The sequence below is a fragment of the Falco rusticolus genome, chromosome 11 (genome assembly GCF_015220075.1).
Source record: "Falco rusticolus isolate bFalRus1 chromosome 11, bFalRus1.pri, whole genome shotgun sequence".
Classification (NCBI taxonomy): domain Eukaryota; kingdom Metazoa; phylum Chordata; class Aves; order Falconiformes; family Falconidae; genus Falco; species Falco rusticolus.
In genome coordinates, this window is record NC_051197.1 from 11205202 (window position 1) to 11224226 (window position 19025).

At 41.2% G+C, this 19025-nt stretch overlaps 1 protein-coding gene across 2 annotated transcripts in view; it reads left to right on the plus strand.

Moving 5' to 3' along the window:
- The first annotated feature begins 702 nt into the window (after positions 1-702).
- TESK2 (testis associated actin remodelling kinase 2) overlaps positions 703-19025 on the plus strand; it is an 84772-nt gene continuing 66449 nt past the window's right edge. For both annotated transcript variants that reach the window (XM_037403686.1, XM_037403687.1), the window contains exons 1-2: positions 703-927; positions 8810-9113. In XM_037403686.1, the coding sequence (XP_037259583.1) occupies positions 8892-9113 (222 nt within the window). In that variant the 5' untranslated portion in view covers positions 703-927; positions 8810-8891. The remainder of the gene's footprint in view (positions 928-8809; positions 9114-19025) is intronic.

Consider the following 19025-nt stretch of genomic DNA (forward strand, 5'->3'; position numbering starts at 1 on the left):
CCTGGCAGTCGGGGCGCGGGGGAGGACCGGCGCCGGGCCGCCTGCGCTGCCGGTCAGCAGCTAGGGCGCAGGCCCGAGGCGGTGCAGGCCCAAGGCGCGGTGAGGCCCCGCGGGCCGCCAGGCGGCTCCTCTCGAGATGGGCGGGGGTCACCGCGCTTCCCGGACGGACAATCGGTAGTCGGTAACCGGCTGGCGCCCAACCCCAGAGGCTCCGTCGCCGCCGCCAGCTCCCCTCAGCACCGCGCGCGGCCTGCTGGGGCCCGGCTCGCTGCCCTCCGCCGTGCCCGACCCGCTGACAGCTTCCCGCCCACCGCTGCCTATAAACATACGGCGATTGGCTCTTCTGTCAGTCAGTCACCGCGCACACCACGCTCCTATTGGCTAATTTCCTTATTTGTAATCCGCCCTCAGAGGCTGGCCAGTGAAAGCGAGGCGCCCCTAGCAACGCCCCTCTCTCTTTCTTGCCACTGGCTCCCGCTCTTCTCTAGGGCGTTGCTGTCTCTCGTATGGTTGGCCAAATTGCCTGCCTGTCGAGTGGCTCACGACCAATTAGAAAGGGGCACTCACGTGGACTACCTGCGAGCCCCTCCTCTCGGCTTCCCCTTCTCCATTGGTCGGGAGCCACCGCCGTCCAGCCTCTCCCGGCGCCGATTGGCTGCTGGGCAGGGGCGGTGCCCGGCCGGCGCTGTGGGCTCCGGACGCGTGAGGAGGAGGAGGCGGGGGCTGCGGCCGGGGGAGGAGGAGCCGCGGTGATCACGGCCCCGGGTCCCGCAGCTGGGCTCCCGCCTCACATGGGACCCCCTCGCCTGCCGCAGCGGCGGGGCAGAGCTTCGCCGGGCTGCTGAGGGGCCGGGGGTTGGCCGCGGCTGGGGCATGCGGCCATGAGAGCCCGCGCCGCCCGCAGGCCCTGCTGGCGCCGCCGCTCAGGTAACGGCCGGCGCCCGCGCGGCGGCTGGGGACAGGGCGCGAGGGGCGGGGGGGAGGGACGACACACGGACGCGTTTCTGCGGGGCAGCCGGCAAGGGGGGGGGGCGGCTGGCGGGACGGGTGGGCAGCCCCCTTGAAGGCGCTGAGGGAGCAGAGGAGCCGCTCCGGGGAAGGGCACCCTCCTGGCGGAGGGGAGGGGGCAGCCGGCGGATCCCGCTGCCCCCCGGGCGCTGCGGTGCGGGGACGGGTGCGCGGAGCGGCCGCGTTCTCCCCGCGGGCGAGCGGTGAGGGGCAGCGGGTGCCGCGGCGGCAAAGCCGGCTGCAGGAGCCGTGCCCGGATCCGGGAGCAAGGGTCTGCCCCGAGAACGGCTGAGATCTTTGCCCCACCGCACCGGGGTTGCCTTGAACATGGTCGCTTTGCCAAGAGGTGTGAAAGCTTGGCTCGGGTTTTGCTATTTGAAGTGCAACCCTGTAAGAATACATGAATCATGGTTTAATGACAGGCTCGGCTGTTCAGGTGGATGTATGTGCATATGTGTTTGCTTTATGGCCTTCAGATGAAAGGCGCTATATAAATGCAGATGATTGCTCTTAATGTTGCTTTCCTTTGGGGGTGGGAACTGTATTTGCTTGAGGTATAGGGGGCTTTCCACTTGGATATTCTGATAGGTGGTACCGTGATAGTTGAAAGGTAAAATGTCAAGACCTCTGACTTGAATGTTATTTAAGTTTATATCTTTCTGTTTGTCCCTCTAAAAAAGACTTAGAGCTAATATTTATGCTAATTTATGAGAAGCCTTTGTGCTTCAACTGATTTTTTTTTTTTTTTTTTAGTAGAGATCAGACTTCTAGCCTATTTTATTCTCTGCAAAATTGATAGACACTACAGTTCTAGGGACTTAATTAGGCAGTGGAATTTACAACCTAAGATAAGACTTTTTTAATGAGAAACTCTGATATGCCCAGTGGACTAGCCATAAACCTTTCTGTTTAGTCATCATCTTTGGAAATTATTGTTGCATACTATATCTTGATATGCCAATAAAAATGTCATTTTCTGACTCTTGCAGAATTATACTCTACAGCTGGAGACATGGCTGTGTAATTCCATTGTCCTTTGGTTTGTCTTCACGTAAAACTTGCGTGCAAAACACGGGTAGCTTAAACTGAAGGCAGAGGGGTGTGTTCCCTGTACCTGGCAGCAAGTGCATGCTCTCGTGCATTTTTTGCTTCAGATTGGTTTTGTGTTGTTTCATTGGGATGTACAGCAGGAGATAGGGATGGAAAAATCCTTGTTTCAGTGCCTAGCATTTTTGTGACAGTGGAAGGAGAAGGTTGGTTCAGATAAGGTGTTCTGGTGGTATAGGCCTCCTGTAACCTAATTATACCCTCCAATTCTTTAAATTTGTTTTTGCCATTATAATTCTTTATGCAAATGGTTTCACAAATTCAGGAAAGAAATGCAGGGTTAACGGAGGGGACTGTTGCTTCTGTGTTGGCTGCAGAAAAGAGTGAAGGTTGTGGTTCACTTACATCATAGGTTCCCTTTCTGTATTCTTCCTGTAGCTGAGAACCATGCATTTGCACAGTGGCAAAGCTTTTTGTTGTATCCTTGCAACATGGTATCTTGCAGCCTGGCACAAAATTAAGCACCCTTCTAGGCAAAGTCAAAAAAGGTCCGTGTTCATAATTTTTTTTTTTAAAGCTCTTTTCCTGCTTATTGGTTCCCTAACGTATTCATTTGAAGTTATGTATTTATCAGTAAGTACATCTACTAATCAGCAACTGTGCTGCACTGGCTCCATCTGTTGTCCAGTTGCCAAGTCCTCTTTCTGACTTAGATAGTAAGCTGCTTTGCATATGGGCCTGTCACTTTTTCTTAAGTTGAACACCTTTCTGGTAGTGGCTAAGCCACTTCTTTATGTGACTGTCCCATTGGTTGCACTGGAGAACTGTAATAGCTCCAGACTAAAAAAACTGAGAATGGAGTTGGTTGAGATGACTTAGCTTTTGAAGGCTTACTTTGTATATTCCAGGTCCGTGGTTTCCAAACTGAGTTACATGTTTCCCCTTGGTACCAGGGTGCTTCGGACTGATATGTAAATACCAGTGGTCTTCAATGTCTCCAATCTCACTTCAAAAATTAATAAATTAGTCAAGACTCTGTTTGTGCAGCTGGTACCTGAAGTAAACATGGTGCTGGGTGTTTCACCATAACATGAAGCCATGTCCACCACATGGACTGGTGTTTCAGCTGTATTTTAAGGGTGTATTACAGAGTGTCTTTTCAATATTTGTGGGGATGATACTTTTAGCTGGAAAATACAAATCTTGACTGCCTTGTGTTATGATGTATAAATATAAAATTGTGTCCAGGAGAGGTCAGTCAGGTATGAAATTCAACTGCTTATTTTACCTTCGTCCCTCCATCAAAAGCATTCATGTTCTCTTTTCTTGATGTTGCTGTGCTGGGCTGTGTCACTGGCTGCATTGAAACAGCAGAAAGTTACTTTATGTCTCCTGTGACCCCCCGCAGTGCTAATAGAGCTGTCAGCCCTCAGTTGTAAACCTGGTGCAGAGGCTGAGGGGGAAATTCCTGGATTATTAAAATGTTACAATACCTGTTGGTATCGGAAGGCTTTGGTTCCCTTTGTGTTTCTCAAGAGCTAAGCAAATGCCAGCCTGCTGACACCTGGAAGGCATGAGCTGCTTCTCAGTGTCTTTACTGAGCTCTGTTTTGTTAGGCAAGGCAAACATAATATATTAAAATTATCCATGTGAAGCTGCAGCTGTGTATTGTACATGATCTACTCGAGTGATTATTTAACTCTAATGGTGCTCTGTAGCTAGGCTAGAGTCTGTCTGCACTGTGGATTGGAGTGACTAAAACCAGGCTAGGAGAGGAATGGATTTTTTTTTTTTTTTGCAAGGTCCTTCTGTAGAAGTTTAGTTTTGTGTTATAATTGGACCCTAGAAACTGTCGGCAATTATATTATGGGCGTAAGGATCAAGTGGTTTTCTGTTTGTTTGTTTGTGGGTTTTTAATACACCTCCCCCACCCCACCCACCCCACCGTTATATTTGCCTTCTAAATACGTGTCAGAATTTATGCCTATGCTTGATGCAAATATTTTTAAACCTACAACCTTGGCCCTGAATCCTAAGCTCTGCAGTAAGTTAATGGCTTGTCTCTTACTGGTTGCAAACTTGGCTACAGTCACAGAATAAATGAACTGTTTGTTTCAGTTTAGCCTCTTGTGGCAGTTTGTTTGCATTATAAAACCACAATGCAGTTTAGCAGACTTCCAGTTTCTGGAGTGGTGTAAGGGCTAATGCAGGTCTCCTCTGAGGAATGTCAGCCCTAGTTGTGTGGGAAGCTTTCACTGTGACAGTACTGGCTAGAGCTAGGAATTATTGCCTACAGGGGAGATGAAATTAAAGCAAAATGTTACCTACATGAAAATGGGAATTTCACGTTTGAGTGCAGTGTCGTAACTAAGACTGTAAACTGGACCTGAAGTCTTATCCTGTAAAATTAGTCAAAAAGACTTCAGCTTCAGGGTGAGCTGGGCCAAACAGCACAAGCTCTGGTACTTGTAGCTACCTTGACTGTAAACATTTGTTACTATCTTTCTCCCGAAGACTGGAAGCTAAGTTAGAGACAAACCAAGGAACTTTCCTCTGTTAGGAAAGGGGATGACAGCAGTTGAGAACAAAATTGTGGAATGCCTGGTTTGCTTTACTTGTTTAGTTTGATTTCTTGTGTTTCCCTCCCAAACATTTTTATTTTTTTTCCCTCCTCCTGGGTAATGACCTCAAAATCAATTCAGTCTTTGGAAGATTTTGTTCTTTACATTCCTTTGAAGCTTTTCTGAAATTTGCACATTACTACAGTGAATTCCACCCCCCCCACCCCCCAGTTATTATTTGGTTGAGTGACACTTGCCAACATAATTCCTTCATGTTTTTGTAGTGTTGGGTTTTGAAGCTACATCAGACTATGAGTTCTAATAGTTAACTCTTGGCAAATGACTTATGTCAAAGCTTTGGCATCTTGTTCTCCAGAAAACCTTTTCAAATTAATAACATGCATCCAACAGATTTATTGCTTTCCAGGCTGAATGCCTAGTGACAGTCTTCTGTGTCTAAAAATGGTTGTTGTTGTTGTTAAGGCCATCTTTTAGGAAATTGTGAGGTTGACATTTGAGTGCAAATATGCACACGTTTATAAAGATACTGGGGACAGAAGACATCTTAGTAATGAATGGAAATGTTTTTTGGAAGGATCTTGTTTTATACCCTCAGGCATTAAAGGGATGCTGCTAAAGCTGAGAAACCTTACCCATTTTTATGTCTATGAAGTATAAAATGTTAAGTACCGGCTAATATGTCACCTGTTTTATGTTGATGTGTGGCATGTAACTTGATGTGCTGTTTTGGGGATTTGCAGGCTTAGGCATTGTTTTCAAAGCCAAACCTCTAATTAACCAAATAAATACTGATAATATTTTTATTTATAGTAATTTCTAAAGTTAAAAAATCAATGCATTCATGCAGTGGAGAAACGGATCTTGATATTATATTAGGATAGATACTTTTTTTCTTCAGGGTTTGTTTTTCTTAAGCCAGGAAATCAAAATGTGGTAGGGCATGTGGGAAACATTCTGAAATTGTGCTCTTCAGTAATGTAATAAATGGATGAGTAGGGCAGGTGTGCATTTTGAGAAGTGTATTTCTAAATTTTTTTTTTGTCTTGGTGGAGTTGAGTGCACTTGTCTTGTTAAAGATGTCAGAAAAATTGGTCTGAGAGCTGGGAATTTATTGGGAATTGTTTTTTAGAGGGTTCAGGATCTTTTTTAACTGGCTGTTGAGTACAGCTTAAGAGTTTTTAAACTGAGCTTTAATATGAAAAAAACCCACCCAACAACCTTGTAGTTGGTTGCAGGATTTGCAGGATAGTCTTGGGTTCTGTTCAGTGCACTTTAATTAACTGTACAAGGTAGTAAATTAAAGTACCTCTGACTGACTTGACAGTCAATTAAACCTTGGTTGATTTCATTGAGGATGTGATCATTAGTGTAATTGGCCAAAATGACAGGAGGCCCACTTGGAACTGTGCCCACTTGAAATTTTCCTCTGATTCTGCATATGCAATCCTGGGCAGAATACTAGACAAATGGAGCTCTAGCCTAATAATTTCCAAGGCTTTCGTGCCGCTGTCTGGAAAGGAGGCAAACTCTAGCAGGCAGAAATGAAGGAATGGCTTACTTGGGAATCCAGATGGCAAAACCTTCTGGGGTTTGTCTTGTGTGAAGTACTTTGAATATCTTCTTTCATTGTGGGATTTGTATAGAGTTTTGCAAAGTTCAGCACATGATTTCAGTCAATAGAATGTGTATGTGTGAGGGAGATTTAAATAGATTGAGAGGCTAGGTTGAAACTATCTTTTTTAGTTAATGGTATCCGGATACTTAAGGCAGAATTGGGCTTCTCCTCCTGTTTAAGATCCCTTACCTAACTTGGTATCTTCCTCTAGTTAAAACATTGGCAATCTTCCCTATTTTGTTTTTGCATATATCTTGCTTTGCCTGAGAACTTAAACTTACAGTCCTGATTTACAAGTTGCTCAAGTTTGCTGGGCTGCAGTGTGGATGTGTTGTTCCACTAGATTTAGCAGAGGTGTCTACAAGCTCCAGGGTCCACTTCGTATGGTGTTATTGTGATACTGGAGTGTCAGACTGCATTTCTGGGGCAAATGCTTGCTCCCTTCTTTGGAAAGTGTCTAGTACATGTGGGTGCCACTCTGGTGCAAATAAATTCTAAAAAATTGTTTCTTCAATTACAGCAGGCTTTCTGGTCAGTCTCCAAAGATACTTGCATCTCCTGTTCCAGAAAAGGAATTTTTAACACTGTGGTTTCTTCTCTGTCCTTCTTGCGTAGACAGTTCTTTCTTAATCTCCTTTAAAGTTAGCCAAATGATAGTTTGTCCCTTTCAGATCAAAAGGAATTATTTAAGCGTGCATTGAAAATTCCTGGGCATCTTCTCTATAGCTGAGGAGGTTCTCTGGGCTATTTTTCTCACCTGGGGGAGACAGAACATGCTTTGCCTTCCCATCGTGCTTCTGTACCATTTTCAGACCTTCAAGGCTCATGGGGCAAGAATATGAGGTCAGAAATTGGATCCTGACCTTCTGTGTGGCAGTCAGCCACACCATAATGTTAGGTTATGTAGTGCTATCATCTGAAAAGTGCAGTAAACTCATGCGTATGGGAGTCTGCATATAAAATTCTGTATGTGGGATTTGATAGAGATTAAATTTTCTTAATCAGGCCCTGGTAAGACTCACTTATACCCACTAACTCCCATTTAGAGAGGTAAGTCTTACTTAAGATGTTTGCAATAAACACCCTTGAAAAATACAGAGGGGTTTTTGGTTTTTTTGGTGTTGGTGTGTGTTGGGTTTTTTCGTTTTTGGAGAGGACAACTTCAAACTAATTCCACACAGTTGAAAAAAGCTTACTTTTGAAGGAAGGGAAGGACTATGTGTTTTTTCTGATGTGTTGGCACAGAGCATCTCTGAAAGATATGCTGCATACAAAGATGGGTATAGCAGCACTGCTAATATATTCAGAGGACAGCTGGTGTGCCTCTGTTTTTTGAGATGCTTTTCAAATTTAGTGTATTGTTCAGGTTCTGTACATCTGTGTAAACAGGAGTATAATTGCCTGCTCCCTGCTTTGTGATTATTTTGTCCACCATTATTTTTTTGGTTTTAACTTTATTGTTTCCTTCCCCTCCCTCCAGTTTTTTATTCACCCTCGGGAAAGAGAAATCTGTCCTCCTTCTGACTGCTCACTTTGTTCAGGTTTTGTAGGGGCTTATCAAATTGTTGTAAATGAGCAGTTAAGTGTGGAAAAGATGAATAACCTTTTAAGTCTAGGGTTCAAAGAAAAAAAAATTAGGCTACCTGTCAAAGTTGACAGTCCAGGCTGAATTTGATGGGCTCCAGAGTCATCCAGATTACTTCAACATACTTTTTTTTTTTTTTTAATTGCCTTACTGTTGCTCCCCCCACTACCTCCCTTTTCCCCTTTTCTCCTACTTGGCAAATGTAGCTTGTTTCCTGTGTTTTCAGTTGAACTGAAATTAACAGAGCTTTAAAAAGTGTGTGTGTAGAATTGTTCTGGCAGCTTCTTATAAGAATACTTTGTTTTTGTAGCAGGATTGCTGATGTTTTTATAAATTTGGGGGCTAGATCTTTAGTGGATATAAACTTGTCTTTCTGCCATTTAAGGAATTGGTCTTGGAATGCTCATAGCTGGAAGCTTTAAAAACAAAGGTTTTGGTGCTTCAGCTACTGTTATTGACAGCTAATAATTTTCCTTATGGCAAATGAAAGTTGATCGGGTTTTTATAGTTGGGGATCCCTTGTTCAGTCCCTAACGTGAAATGGTTTCTTGCAATAGCAGTGCATTGATCACCAGCTTCTACTGAAGTAAAGCAGAATGTTACACTTTGTGGGTTTCCTTCTGCTTAGCTGCTTGCTTTAGCAACCAGAACTTAAGTAAAAAAGAAAAGGGTGGTGGTGGTGAAAGTTGTTTGTTCACCAGTTAAATTTTGCGTTCCAAACCTATTCTTGTAATAGCCAGAGCATAAGAGTATTTCCATGAATCTAAATGAAAAGTTCATTAAATTGTCTGACTTTGATGATGCTGTGTGGTTGGTTGTGGTGGGGTTTTTTTGTTTCTTCATGCCCCTACTTGTGTATCTTCTGGGGTTTTTTTTCCTTATTCCCTTAAACTGGTATAAGCTGTGCTTGAGTCCTATCAAACTTGTTAGATATATTTCCAATAATGGTAATCTCAATTTCTTGTGTTTTAGGATCCCACAAGAGTAGAGAAGACAGCAAATTACCTAAGATGTGAGAAGTCCTCCCTTAGCAAGATAAAACTTTGTTTTCAAAATGGACCGAAGTAAGCGGAATTCAATAGCAGGATTTCCACCACGCTTGGAGCGTGCTGAAGACTTTGATGGTGGCACTGGAGGAGAAGGGACTGCTTCCCAGATAGGAAGAGTCTGTACCTCTTCATACAGAGCCCTGATAAGTGCCTTTTCCAGACTTACTCGTCTTGATGACTTCACATGTGAGAAAATTGGCTCTGGTTTCTTCTCTGAGGTGTTCAAGGTGTGTGTTTAGTTCTTTCCTCGCTTGATGTTGATTGCCTCATGTTTGGGGCTGAGAATGTATGAGAGTAGCAGCAGAAGTACTTTTCACTGAAGTCAGCTGTTCTTTTATTTACTTTAGTCTGGATGAGTGAGTGATGAAGAGCTTGTAGGTCTCAGATTTTTCCTCTGTCACTCTTCCAGCTGCTTTTTATCACTTTTATTTGGGGAGTTGCAGAGGTTATTTGGGAGAAACAAAAAGCTAAAAAAAAACCCAACAAAAAATTGGTTTATCTTTTGGTCTGACGTGTATTTTTGCATTCACGTAGTGTATTAAACACCAATGGCTATTAGTTCTGTCATATGGAAGTGTGAACGTCTTTAGTTTTAGCTAGTTTTAGTTTTGTGGGATTGTACTCATTCATTTGGTAGTCTTTGCCTCCCAACACTAGACGCATGTATTAGGAGATCGATATGTGATTACTGAATTTGAAACCACAAAATTTATTGCACTGAAGTTAAATACTATTAGTTGCTCTTCTCTTGTTTCCTTTGCTGTTTGTTATGCAATGCCTCTAACTCAAATAATCAGAGATTAGTTTGAAGTAAATAGTTTGAATGAGAAAATCTGATTGTTGGTGACTTGCTGCTATGAATCTGGGAAGTGGATAAGATCTTTGTAAAGCAATTTGTGAAATTATACAGGCAACCCCAGTTTTATAGTGCTGGTGATATTTCTGCTGTTCTGACTGCTCTGGTAAGGTTAGAGGAATAGGGCATTGAGTTGACTTCTAGGCTTTCAGGCATTGCAAAAATAATTTTTCCTTGTCCTAGCACCTGACTTTAAACAAAGTTATCCTCCAAATTATTTCCATTTCAGTGAAATGCCAGAAGACTTTATCTCACAATACATTATGTCCATTCTGTGGCACTTTATGGTCTTTTCTTTAAGAAGTTAAACGGAAAAACCTCTTATCCAGCTTTCTTGCTGTGAATAGGTATATGAATTAGAAAATGAAAATTATTTTTATGTTGCTTTAATACCCAAAGGCATTCAGATCTCCATATATACCTCTCTCCTTGTGTAAGGGCATGTCACTCCACAGAAGTTTTTTTGTTTAGCTAGATATATGAAATTAAATTTCCACTAACACAAGTTTTTAACTCTTTCAAATGGGCAGATATGAAGAATTTTATTTGGGGTGTGTAGGAAACTTGATACGGGTCAGCTCTTTAAAAAGCCAGCTTGTATACCAGTTGAAAACAAGGTTGTTTGGGTTTTTTTTATTATTATTATTAATTTATTTGTTTTTTTCTTATTTTCCTGCTTGGAAAACTTTCTGTAATGCATTTTGTAGCAACTGTCTTTGTATGCAGACATTTCTTAATGTGAAATGAACTGATTTTTAAAGTCCTGTGTGCCACTGGAACTCATTTTTACAGCTTTTATGGTGAAGCTGCTGTGAAGTATGTAAGAGTATAGATAGACTTGGGTCATCTCTAAGTAACTGGGAAGTAACAGACCTTGTTTGTGTGAGTTTCAGAATTCATGTTTTGGAGTAGTTTTGTCTTGGGTTTATCTCAGTGTTGCTGATTAGACATTGTGCCTTTTCCTATTCTGTAAATTCAGGATTTAGCCCTCTTCTTAATATTAGGCTTTTCCAGTGCTTGCTTTACAAATTTATTCTGTTAGTGGTATTGCCAATCATATTTATGTTGGGACTTCAAAGAGTTTTGTAGTTGAATAGCTACATACTTTGTGAATAGACTTACTAGAAATAGATGTAATATTCTACCATGCATTGGTGAGGAGCATCACGGAGAAGCACCCTGAGGCAAGGTGTTTGTGTATCCAGCAGAAAGGTATGGCATTATTGATCATTAGGAAACACAAGTAGGTGGGTGGAAAAAGTGGCTAAAAGTAAAGGTAAATTTCCAGCGTTCATAGTAACTGATTTACTAAGAATACCTTATTTTAAGAGAGAACTTGGTTTAGTCAGGTAGTGGCATGCAGAGGTAAACAGCTGTTAGAGATCTTACATTGAGAGAAATCTCTGCTACCCGGTTTACCTTCCCGTGCTTAAATAAGTCTGCTAACTTTAAAAACCTTCCCCTGCATCCCCTCTTTCAGTAAGCTAAACTTGACATCACATGGCCAAGTCAGTCCACAATCAGTGGCATTGCTCTGAGAGCATGGCGGTAGTCTGAGTATCTAGTGTCTGTTTTCCCAGAAACAGCCACAGACCTCCTGCAGGGAGACAAGGAGTGATAAAGCCTTTTCTTTCACATCAGTTTCAAACAGGGTCTCGCTTCAGTTTGGCACAAAGGGGTGAGACTGCATTATGACCTTATCTTAGATGTAGTTCCATACTCATTTAAGTAGGTTTCTGTTCTGCTAGTTTATCAGCCTGACCACCTCTGTCATTAATCCTGCTGTGCTGATGATCAGATTTCACGCAAGAACCTTGATGTGCTTCCAGGAAGGAGAGCCTCATGGGGTTGACACAGTTGAAGTTCAGTCTGATCTGCAGGCTCCCAGCTAAATGATTGAACTTGAGAAAAATCTGGGATAGTTCTAGACTTACTGCATAAGCAACTTCACAAGAGCCAAGAGCAGGGAAGCCTTCCCATTAAATTAGCAGAGGTGTCTCAAAAACCCCCATGTCACCAGAGCTTTTTCAATTATGTATTTGTCTATTGTTTTGCGAGTATAATACTCAGGGTTCAGTCAAGTGATTTAGCAAAGAACACTTGGCCTGTTCTGAGGGTTTGGGATGTTTCTTTTGCTATGTAACTGACAATTGTTTTCAGTGATAGCTTTCCCCTCCATCCTTTTAAAAAGGAGTTTCCACAGATATATAGTCTTATCACAGTGGATAGAAGTTGTTTTCTCTTAGCTTAGGAACAGGAGTACATTATAGCTTAGATGTATATATTGATGGTCATGTGTGCTATGAATGATCTTTTACTATTTCTATTGCACCTTGTGATTTATTTATAGTTAAAGTATAAAAAGTATTAAACTAGCATTTTGATTTTATTAGCTGTCACTGTAACACTTCAAATCCATGTTCACCAGAATACTGTTATAACTAATATAGAAAAACTGAACTTTGTCAAACTATTAGCAGTCTAGTTTGAAACAGCTGACTGATTAGTGCCTGTTCTAATTTTCAATGGCAAGTGCAGCACACTGAGGTTTGTTTTTAAGATTGAGCTAGGTAAAGACTGTTTATGTAAATTAACAATGCCCAGCCATGATCCCAAACCTTTAAATTCCTAGCTGTGAAAATCGGTAAGGGCTGATGGAGCTATAAGTAATCGTGGGGGAGAGAAGCATCACGCTGAAATAAACACCATATTAGGAAATGGATACTATTAATTATAAGATGTGTGTTGAAACAGCAGTTGTACTAAAATCCAGAATCTTTTTCTATTCAAATATACCTTCAAATTCAAAGCCAGTACTAAATATTCAAGTTGCTGCAAAATTCCTTCAGGTGTTCTTGTTGGCTCTGTCTCATGTAGCTAAACTTTGAGGAGGACTGGAAATACTTCAACACTTTGGCTGAATGTTAAAAATAGACTTTTTGCATTTTTGCATGCATATATGAAAACAAGGATCATTGATCTGATAGAGAATTGTGCAAATTCAGTGTCCCGTGTGTTTGCATGTTGGCAAGTTTGTGTTGCTGTACAGATGTGATCACTTGAGAATTTGAGGGTTTTGACTGCTGAGGAATGGTGAAGTTTTTTGATATCCAGAGAAGAATTCATGGTTTTGTCTTGGGCAGTTGTGGATGCTAATACAGTTGTTCCACAGCAGACATTTCTCCTGTTTTAAATGCACCTAGTCATCTAATTAGCAGTACTGTCAGAAGATGATTCAGGAGGAGGGAAACAATTTATCTTTGGATCACTGATTAGCTCTGTAGTGCAGGGATCGCTGCTATTGTAATGGTGGGCTTAACTGTTGAATTCTCCCCCCTCCCCAATAGCTAGAGAGCTGACACATATAACAGTGAGAAAAGTAATCTTGAAAGATGCATCAAAGCCATATGAATAACAAGATAGCATGAATCTTGGTGTTAATATGACATGGATACCCTTGAGAAACACATGCTGGAAATATATTGGTGCTACTCTGGGTTGTGTAGACTCCATAGCCTGTGGAGCTGGCACTATCCAGGTACAAGGCTAAGTCTGAATACAAAGAGAGGACAGTGTACTTTTGGTTGACTTAACAAGGGGAGTGGTGGGTGCAAATAAGTCAGTATCCTCAGGATACTCATGCTGTATGTGCTTATGCTGTAAGGCCTCCTATTTGAATAACCTGGAATGATGGTCCTCAATTCATCAATCAGTTATTACTCTGTATTTTGTATGATCAGATCTATGTGCCCAGAGTTTCAAAAGTGCTGACTGATCAGGGAAGGTGTGCCTGTCTAAATGCATACCTTGTGCCTGAGGCTAGGATCCTGTTTCTTGTATTTATTTAATGTCTTCAAGGTGCCTTAAAGATAAGCAGCATCCAGCTGTCTAATGTGAAAGGAGAAACAGGGCTGATGTGGAGTTGTGCTTAGGGGTAGTGTGAAGAACATATATAATTGGTTTTTATCACATACTTTTAGTGTACTTAGGTAACAGAACTGCCAGTTTTATCTTCTAACGTACACTATCTAGTATCATTTAAGTTTTGTATAATTTATGATACTGTGTCTCTCAGGCACATTGTCATGCTGGTGGGTTTGATCTTTGGAACATCTGCGGTAGATCTGAGAGGTACTACTGGTACGGCTTTCCCAAAGCGAATCACTGAGGGCTTTTTTTTTTTGTGTGTGTGTTTGCTTTATGACTTTATCACTATTCTGCTTGATTAACACCTCTTTCTGTGTTTGTCTATAATTTTGCAGGCCTCAAGGAGTCTGGTGCAGAAATGTTTGATACTGCTTTCTTTTGGCCTCTGACCTAGGTTTGATGGAGCTTGCTAACTAGAATTAACAGTGCAGAGTAAGAACCGTACAATAGAGTGAGGGACTAACTTCTAGAACTTCAGGTGCAAAAGTTCCGAGAATAGGCAGGTCACTTGATCAAAAAAAATAACCCCAGAAACCTATCTGTCTTGGTTGGCATGAATATCTGTTTTCATGTTGTATTTGCCCATTATGTCTCATGCTTAAACTGTATGGTTAAAAATAAAAGCATTGTGGACTTCTCAAACAGTTAAGGCTTGGAAGAGTTATTAGGTCATCTATGCACACACTGCCACATCATCAAAGGTCATTATATGTCACCAGTAACTGGTATTTTGTCTACAGCATATACTGATGCTATGTGCAACACAGGTATATACCCTCTCCTTCCCGTTGTATTTTTAATTTGGTTCTGAACTGAAGACCTCAAAGACAGTATTATAGATTCCAGTGCTCAGTGTGTAATCTCACTGTTGTAAACTTGTACCTAATTTGAAGTCTCTGGACCTGCTAGTCCACCCAGTTGCTCTTTGTATTGTTTTGGCTGGGCCAGCGTCTTTTTAGTACCTCTTCTTTCCTCCCTATAAAACTTTATGTACATTATCAAGTTAGGTTTTGACCCTTTTGGTGTGTTAAGTAGTCCTAATTTCTAGCTCTTTCCTGTCCCACCCCCACCCTGGGAATGACCTAGTTCTTACAATATAGATTTAAGTCTTTCCAACATCTTTAGCTTTTTCAAGTGGACATCCTAACTCAGAATGTCCTAGTTTTCTTCTTAACAGTGACATGTAAAAATTACCCATTTACTTTGTGTCCTAGTCTTTTATAGTGCACACTACTTGTTATCATAGCACGTTAGTACCTTACGTTTGATGGGTGTGGGTCTCCTTTTCTGTAGCCTTAAATCCTTGTTTGTAGTGTTTGGGTTTGTTAATTTTTACTCCAGTGGACTTAAGATATGAAGTGGCCTTCACTACTTAGTGAGATAACATGAACAGGGTAATGCTACAAACACAGAAGTTTCAAATCTTTCAGAGTGGCAACTTCCATCAGTGAGCTGGAAGTGAATGTGGAATATTGAGTAACACGAGGCCTCGTCAAGTTCCTCTGGAAGCTCAGTAGAAGACTTCCCTATCTTATGCTTATTTGTCGTGTACAACTGTATCTTGAGCTACCATTAGGCAGACTTTAATCTTGTTGTAGGGGGGTTGTGGCATGAAGTCAGATGTCTTATAGAAATCTGTGTGTTCATGTGTGTATATTGCTACTGTAAAACATTTATACAATTAGCTTAGTGAACTTACAACCTAATTTCAATGTAAAGCTAGGAAGGGATGTTGTAAGAACTACTACAGTATCCTTAGCTGAGCCAGGCTTAAGTGTGTGTGATCTGTTCTTGGCAGCTATTTTTTACCTGTCCTTTAAATTTCCATTATGGAAGATTCTAGAACCTCCTTTGGTGTGTCCAGGCCGTATTTTATTATTACTGGGTTTTTTAGCTATACTTTTATAACCAGAACTTCCCAGTTTGAGTTGTTTCTACAGCTGGTCCTGTCTATTTGCTTATTGACTCTACTAGCAACTCATTACTGGCAGAGGGTTCAGTTTTCCTGTGGCATTTAGTGATATATCATGTCAACAGAGGCCTTTTTCCAAGAGTAAAATGTCTGTGAATGTGTGGAAAGAGGGAAGGAGATATTTGAGTAGTTTTATAAATGAGCATGCAGAGAAGGGAATGCCAATTCAGATTAGAAGGAGAGGATGACTGCAAAATGGACATGGAAAAGGTGCAGAAAAAAGCGGAAGAGAATCTGGAATTCGAGGGAAGGGAGCTGCTGCTTGTTTTCAGCCCACGCTCAGCAAAATCCCATTGGAGGTGGTTTTGGAAACCAGTGGCTCAGAGTTTGCAGTTCTGTACAGTGCTGTCTGCAATCTTTATTAATGTGGGTTCTAACAGATAAGCAGGCACTACAGTATTTAAACTACTAGTGTGTTCTAAAGCTAAATGTGAGTCTGTGCATTATTGCCAGTCTTTGCAGAGTGGCCAAGAATAGAACTGGTATGGAGCTCCTTCCTGCAGGACAAGGCCCCAGCACATTCTCGGGACTCTACGAGCAAGTTCTTCCTGTCTCCTCTGCGTGCACCCGTTTGCCACGTAAATGGGATGTCAGCCTTCAGGACTGTCAAACCTATACCTTCCTCCCTGAATTCTTTTAAGGAGGAAAGGGGTTAAATGTCAACATAAGTCAAGAAGATTCTGGGCATTCCAGCTGGAGACAAATTTTTCTTAATCCTAATATACCCTTTTGAATACTATTTAAAAACTCTCAACATGAACACTGACAACAGGAAAGAAATTGTTTCTTTGTTAATGCCAAACAAGGGCATGAATTTGGCTCTTAGTACAATTCTGGCTTTTGCTTTTGATCTGTTTCATTGCTTTGTCACCAGACTTTAGGTCAACATTACATTCATCAAGGTGACATTAATATCTTCATAAAATTAGTTAATAGGGCAGAATGTTTATGTGTCTTTCATGTAGGGGAAGATAGGAAGACTAATTGTGTGTAGGTGTTTTTGTTTATGGTAGCTGTTGTATATTTAGTATTGCAAGAACCGTAGCTTGCTTAACACAGTGCATGTATGAACTTGTATGGTGTCCCCAGACTTATGATGCAGTAAGAAGAGTTTTCCTCTTGTCATTAGCAGCATACTGGAGATAATTGCACTTACTTTTTTTTCCCTGGAAACTAATTCTTGCCCAGTAGGCAGAACTGCTTTCTGCAAGTTTTGCTTATGTCAGGCTTAGGCATTTTTATTACTGTTTAGGACTTCCTACCACACTGTACATTTTCGTATGTTTTTCTTTGCTTTATAGATTTGGGAGTCAAAAGCATAGGGTTGGAAAAGACTTCATGTTATCTTGCTCTTCATCATTTTGTCCTAGGGCAAAAGCAGCTTTGTCTGTCATTCTTCATGGACATCTTCTTAATCTATTCTTCATAGCTGATAGTATCTTCCATTGTAAGTAGTCTCTACTAACTCCCAGGTATCTCTGAAGAATCAATTGTAAAATTGGTAACGAGCAAGAGAGCAGTGGTTGTATTGTAAGTCACTGTTGTGGTTTAACCCCAGCCGGCAACCAAGTACCACACAGCCACTTGCTTGCTCCCTGCCCCCCATGTCGGATGGGGAGGAGAATCAGGAAAAAGGTAAAACTCATGGATTGAGATGAGAACAATTTAATAACTGACATAAAATGAGATATTATGACAATAATAATTATAATTCTGATGAAAAGGAGAGGGAGGGAGAGAGGAATAAAATCCTAGAGGAAAAAACCAAAACAAGTGATGCACAGTACAATTGCTCATCACCTGCTGACTGATGCCCATCCAGACCCCAAGCAGTGATCAGCTCCTCTAGGCCAACTCCCCCCAGTTTATATACTCAGCATGATGTTCTATGTTATGGGATATCACCTTGGTTCGGGTCAGCTGTCTTGGCTGTGTCCCCTCCCAATTTCTTGTGCCTCTCCAGCCTTCTCACTGGCAGGGCCTAAACAACTGAAAAGTCCTTGACTTAGTATGAACATTACTTAGCAGCAACTAAAACCATCCGTGCGTTATTGACATGATTCTCATAGTAAACCCAAAACACAGCACCTTACCAGCTACTGAGAAGAAATTTAACTATCCTGGCCAAGTCCATGACATGGGACTGAAAAACCTCCAACCTCCAGCAGTAGATTAAGCTACTCTTGACTTCCTGTGAAGACAACGTGCATCAACAAGCCCCTTCACCTGGTTTTGCTGGGAGGGCAGAAGATCTTTGCAGAGGGATGGTGAAAATCTCCGGAGGAAGTGAGAAAGCATATGAAAGATTTGCTTTCCATCATCTGTATAGGCTTTCCTCATACCTTCTCTATTTAGAATGATTGTCATTTTGTCTTAAGGAACAAAATAGTAACACTGTTGATTTTGGAAATTTGAAGTACAACAAAAACATCTATCTTCATAACTCATAAGGAAGTATTTCTGGTATTCAGATTAAAAATATTCTGAAGGCAGCACTGAAGTACAAGTCAGCTGATAATGTGTAATTTCACAGGAAACCTCAAATCTATCTCATGCTTTTTCTTTGTCCTGACTGCTTCAGTTTCAAAGTTCTCTCACTTTCTAAAGTGTTGTGAGCATGCAACGTAAGGTTTGCACTAGGAAAGGATAGTCTTTGATTGCCTCTAGAATTAGCAGTCTGATCAGGAGTCTGAACAAATGTAGGTGTTCTTAAAAAGCTTTGCAAAATATTAGAGGTGAGATCATACAGTATCCTTGATATTTGTGGGACTATTTGATAGGCTTAAAAGGTGTTTTATTTTAGCTACCCTATAAAGTTTTTTTTTAGGATACTGTAGAATAGTATGTATTAAATACTTTTTCAGCTTTGGATATTTGACTTTTCTGAAGTTGGAGAACTGTAACACTTGTCAATACATGGGGAAAAAATAAAGAATAAAAATTGGTTTAATAACTAGAAAAGTGATTCAGTGAATGACTTGAGTCTTAATGTGTTTGGTTTATAAAAAGTCATTATAGTGCATAAACAGTCTTACAATGAGAAAATGGTTGTTTGAAGAGTACTTTAGTGTAGTGAAAAAAAAGCATAATAAGAATTGTGATTATCTTTAAAAACCAGAAATTGTCTTCTCCCTGCTGTTGGTTCATTAGTGATATTTTTAACCATCCTGTTTTTTTAGAATTTTCTTGATTAATCTTTGCAAGGTGTTGAGAAACTTTTAGTTATCAACAGTTTAAGGCCACCAATTTTGGAAACTAATGGTCTAGACAATTGGATTTTTTTTTTCTTTTTCTGAAGTGTTTGAATTTTTCTCCTTGAGATTGGTGTTGCTACATCAGGCAAAATGAGATACTTTAGGCTCTGCTTATGGCATATAGTGGCAG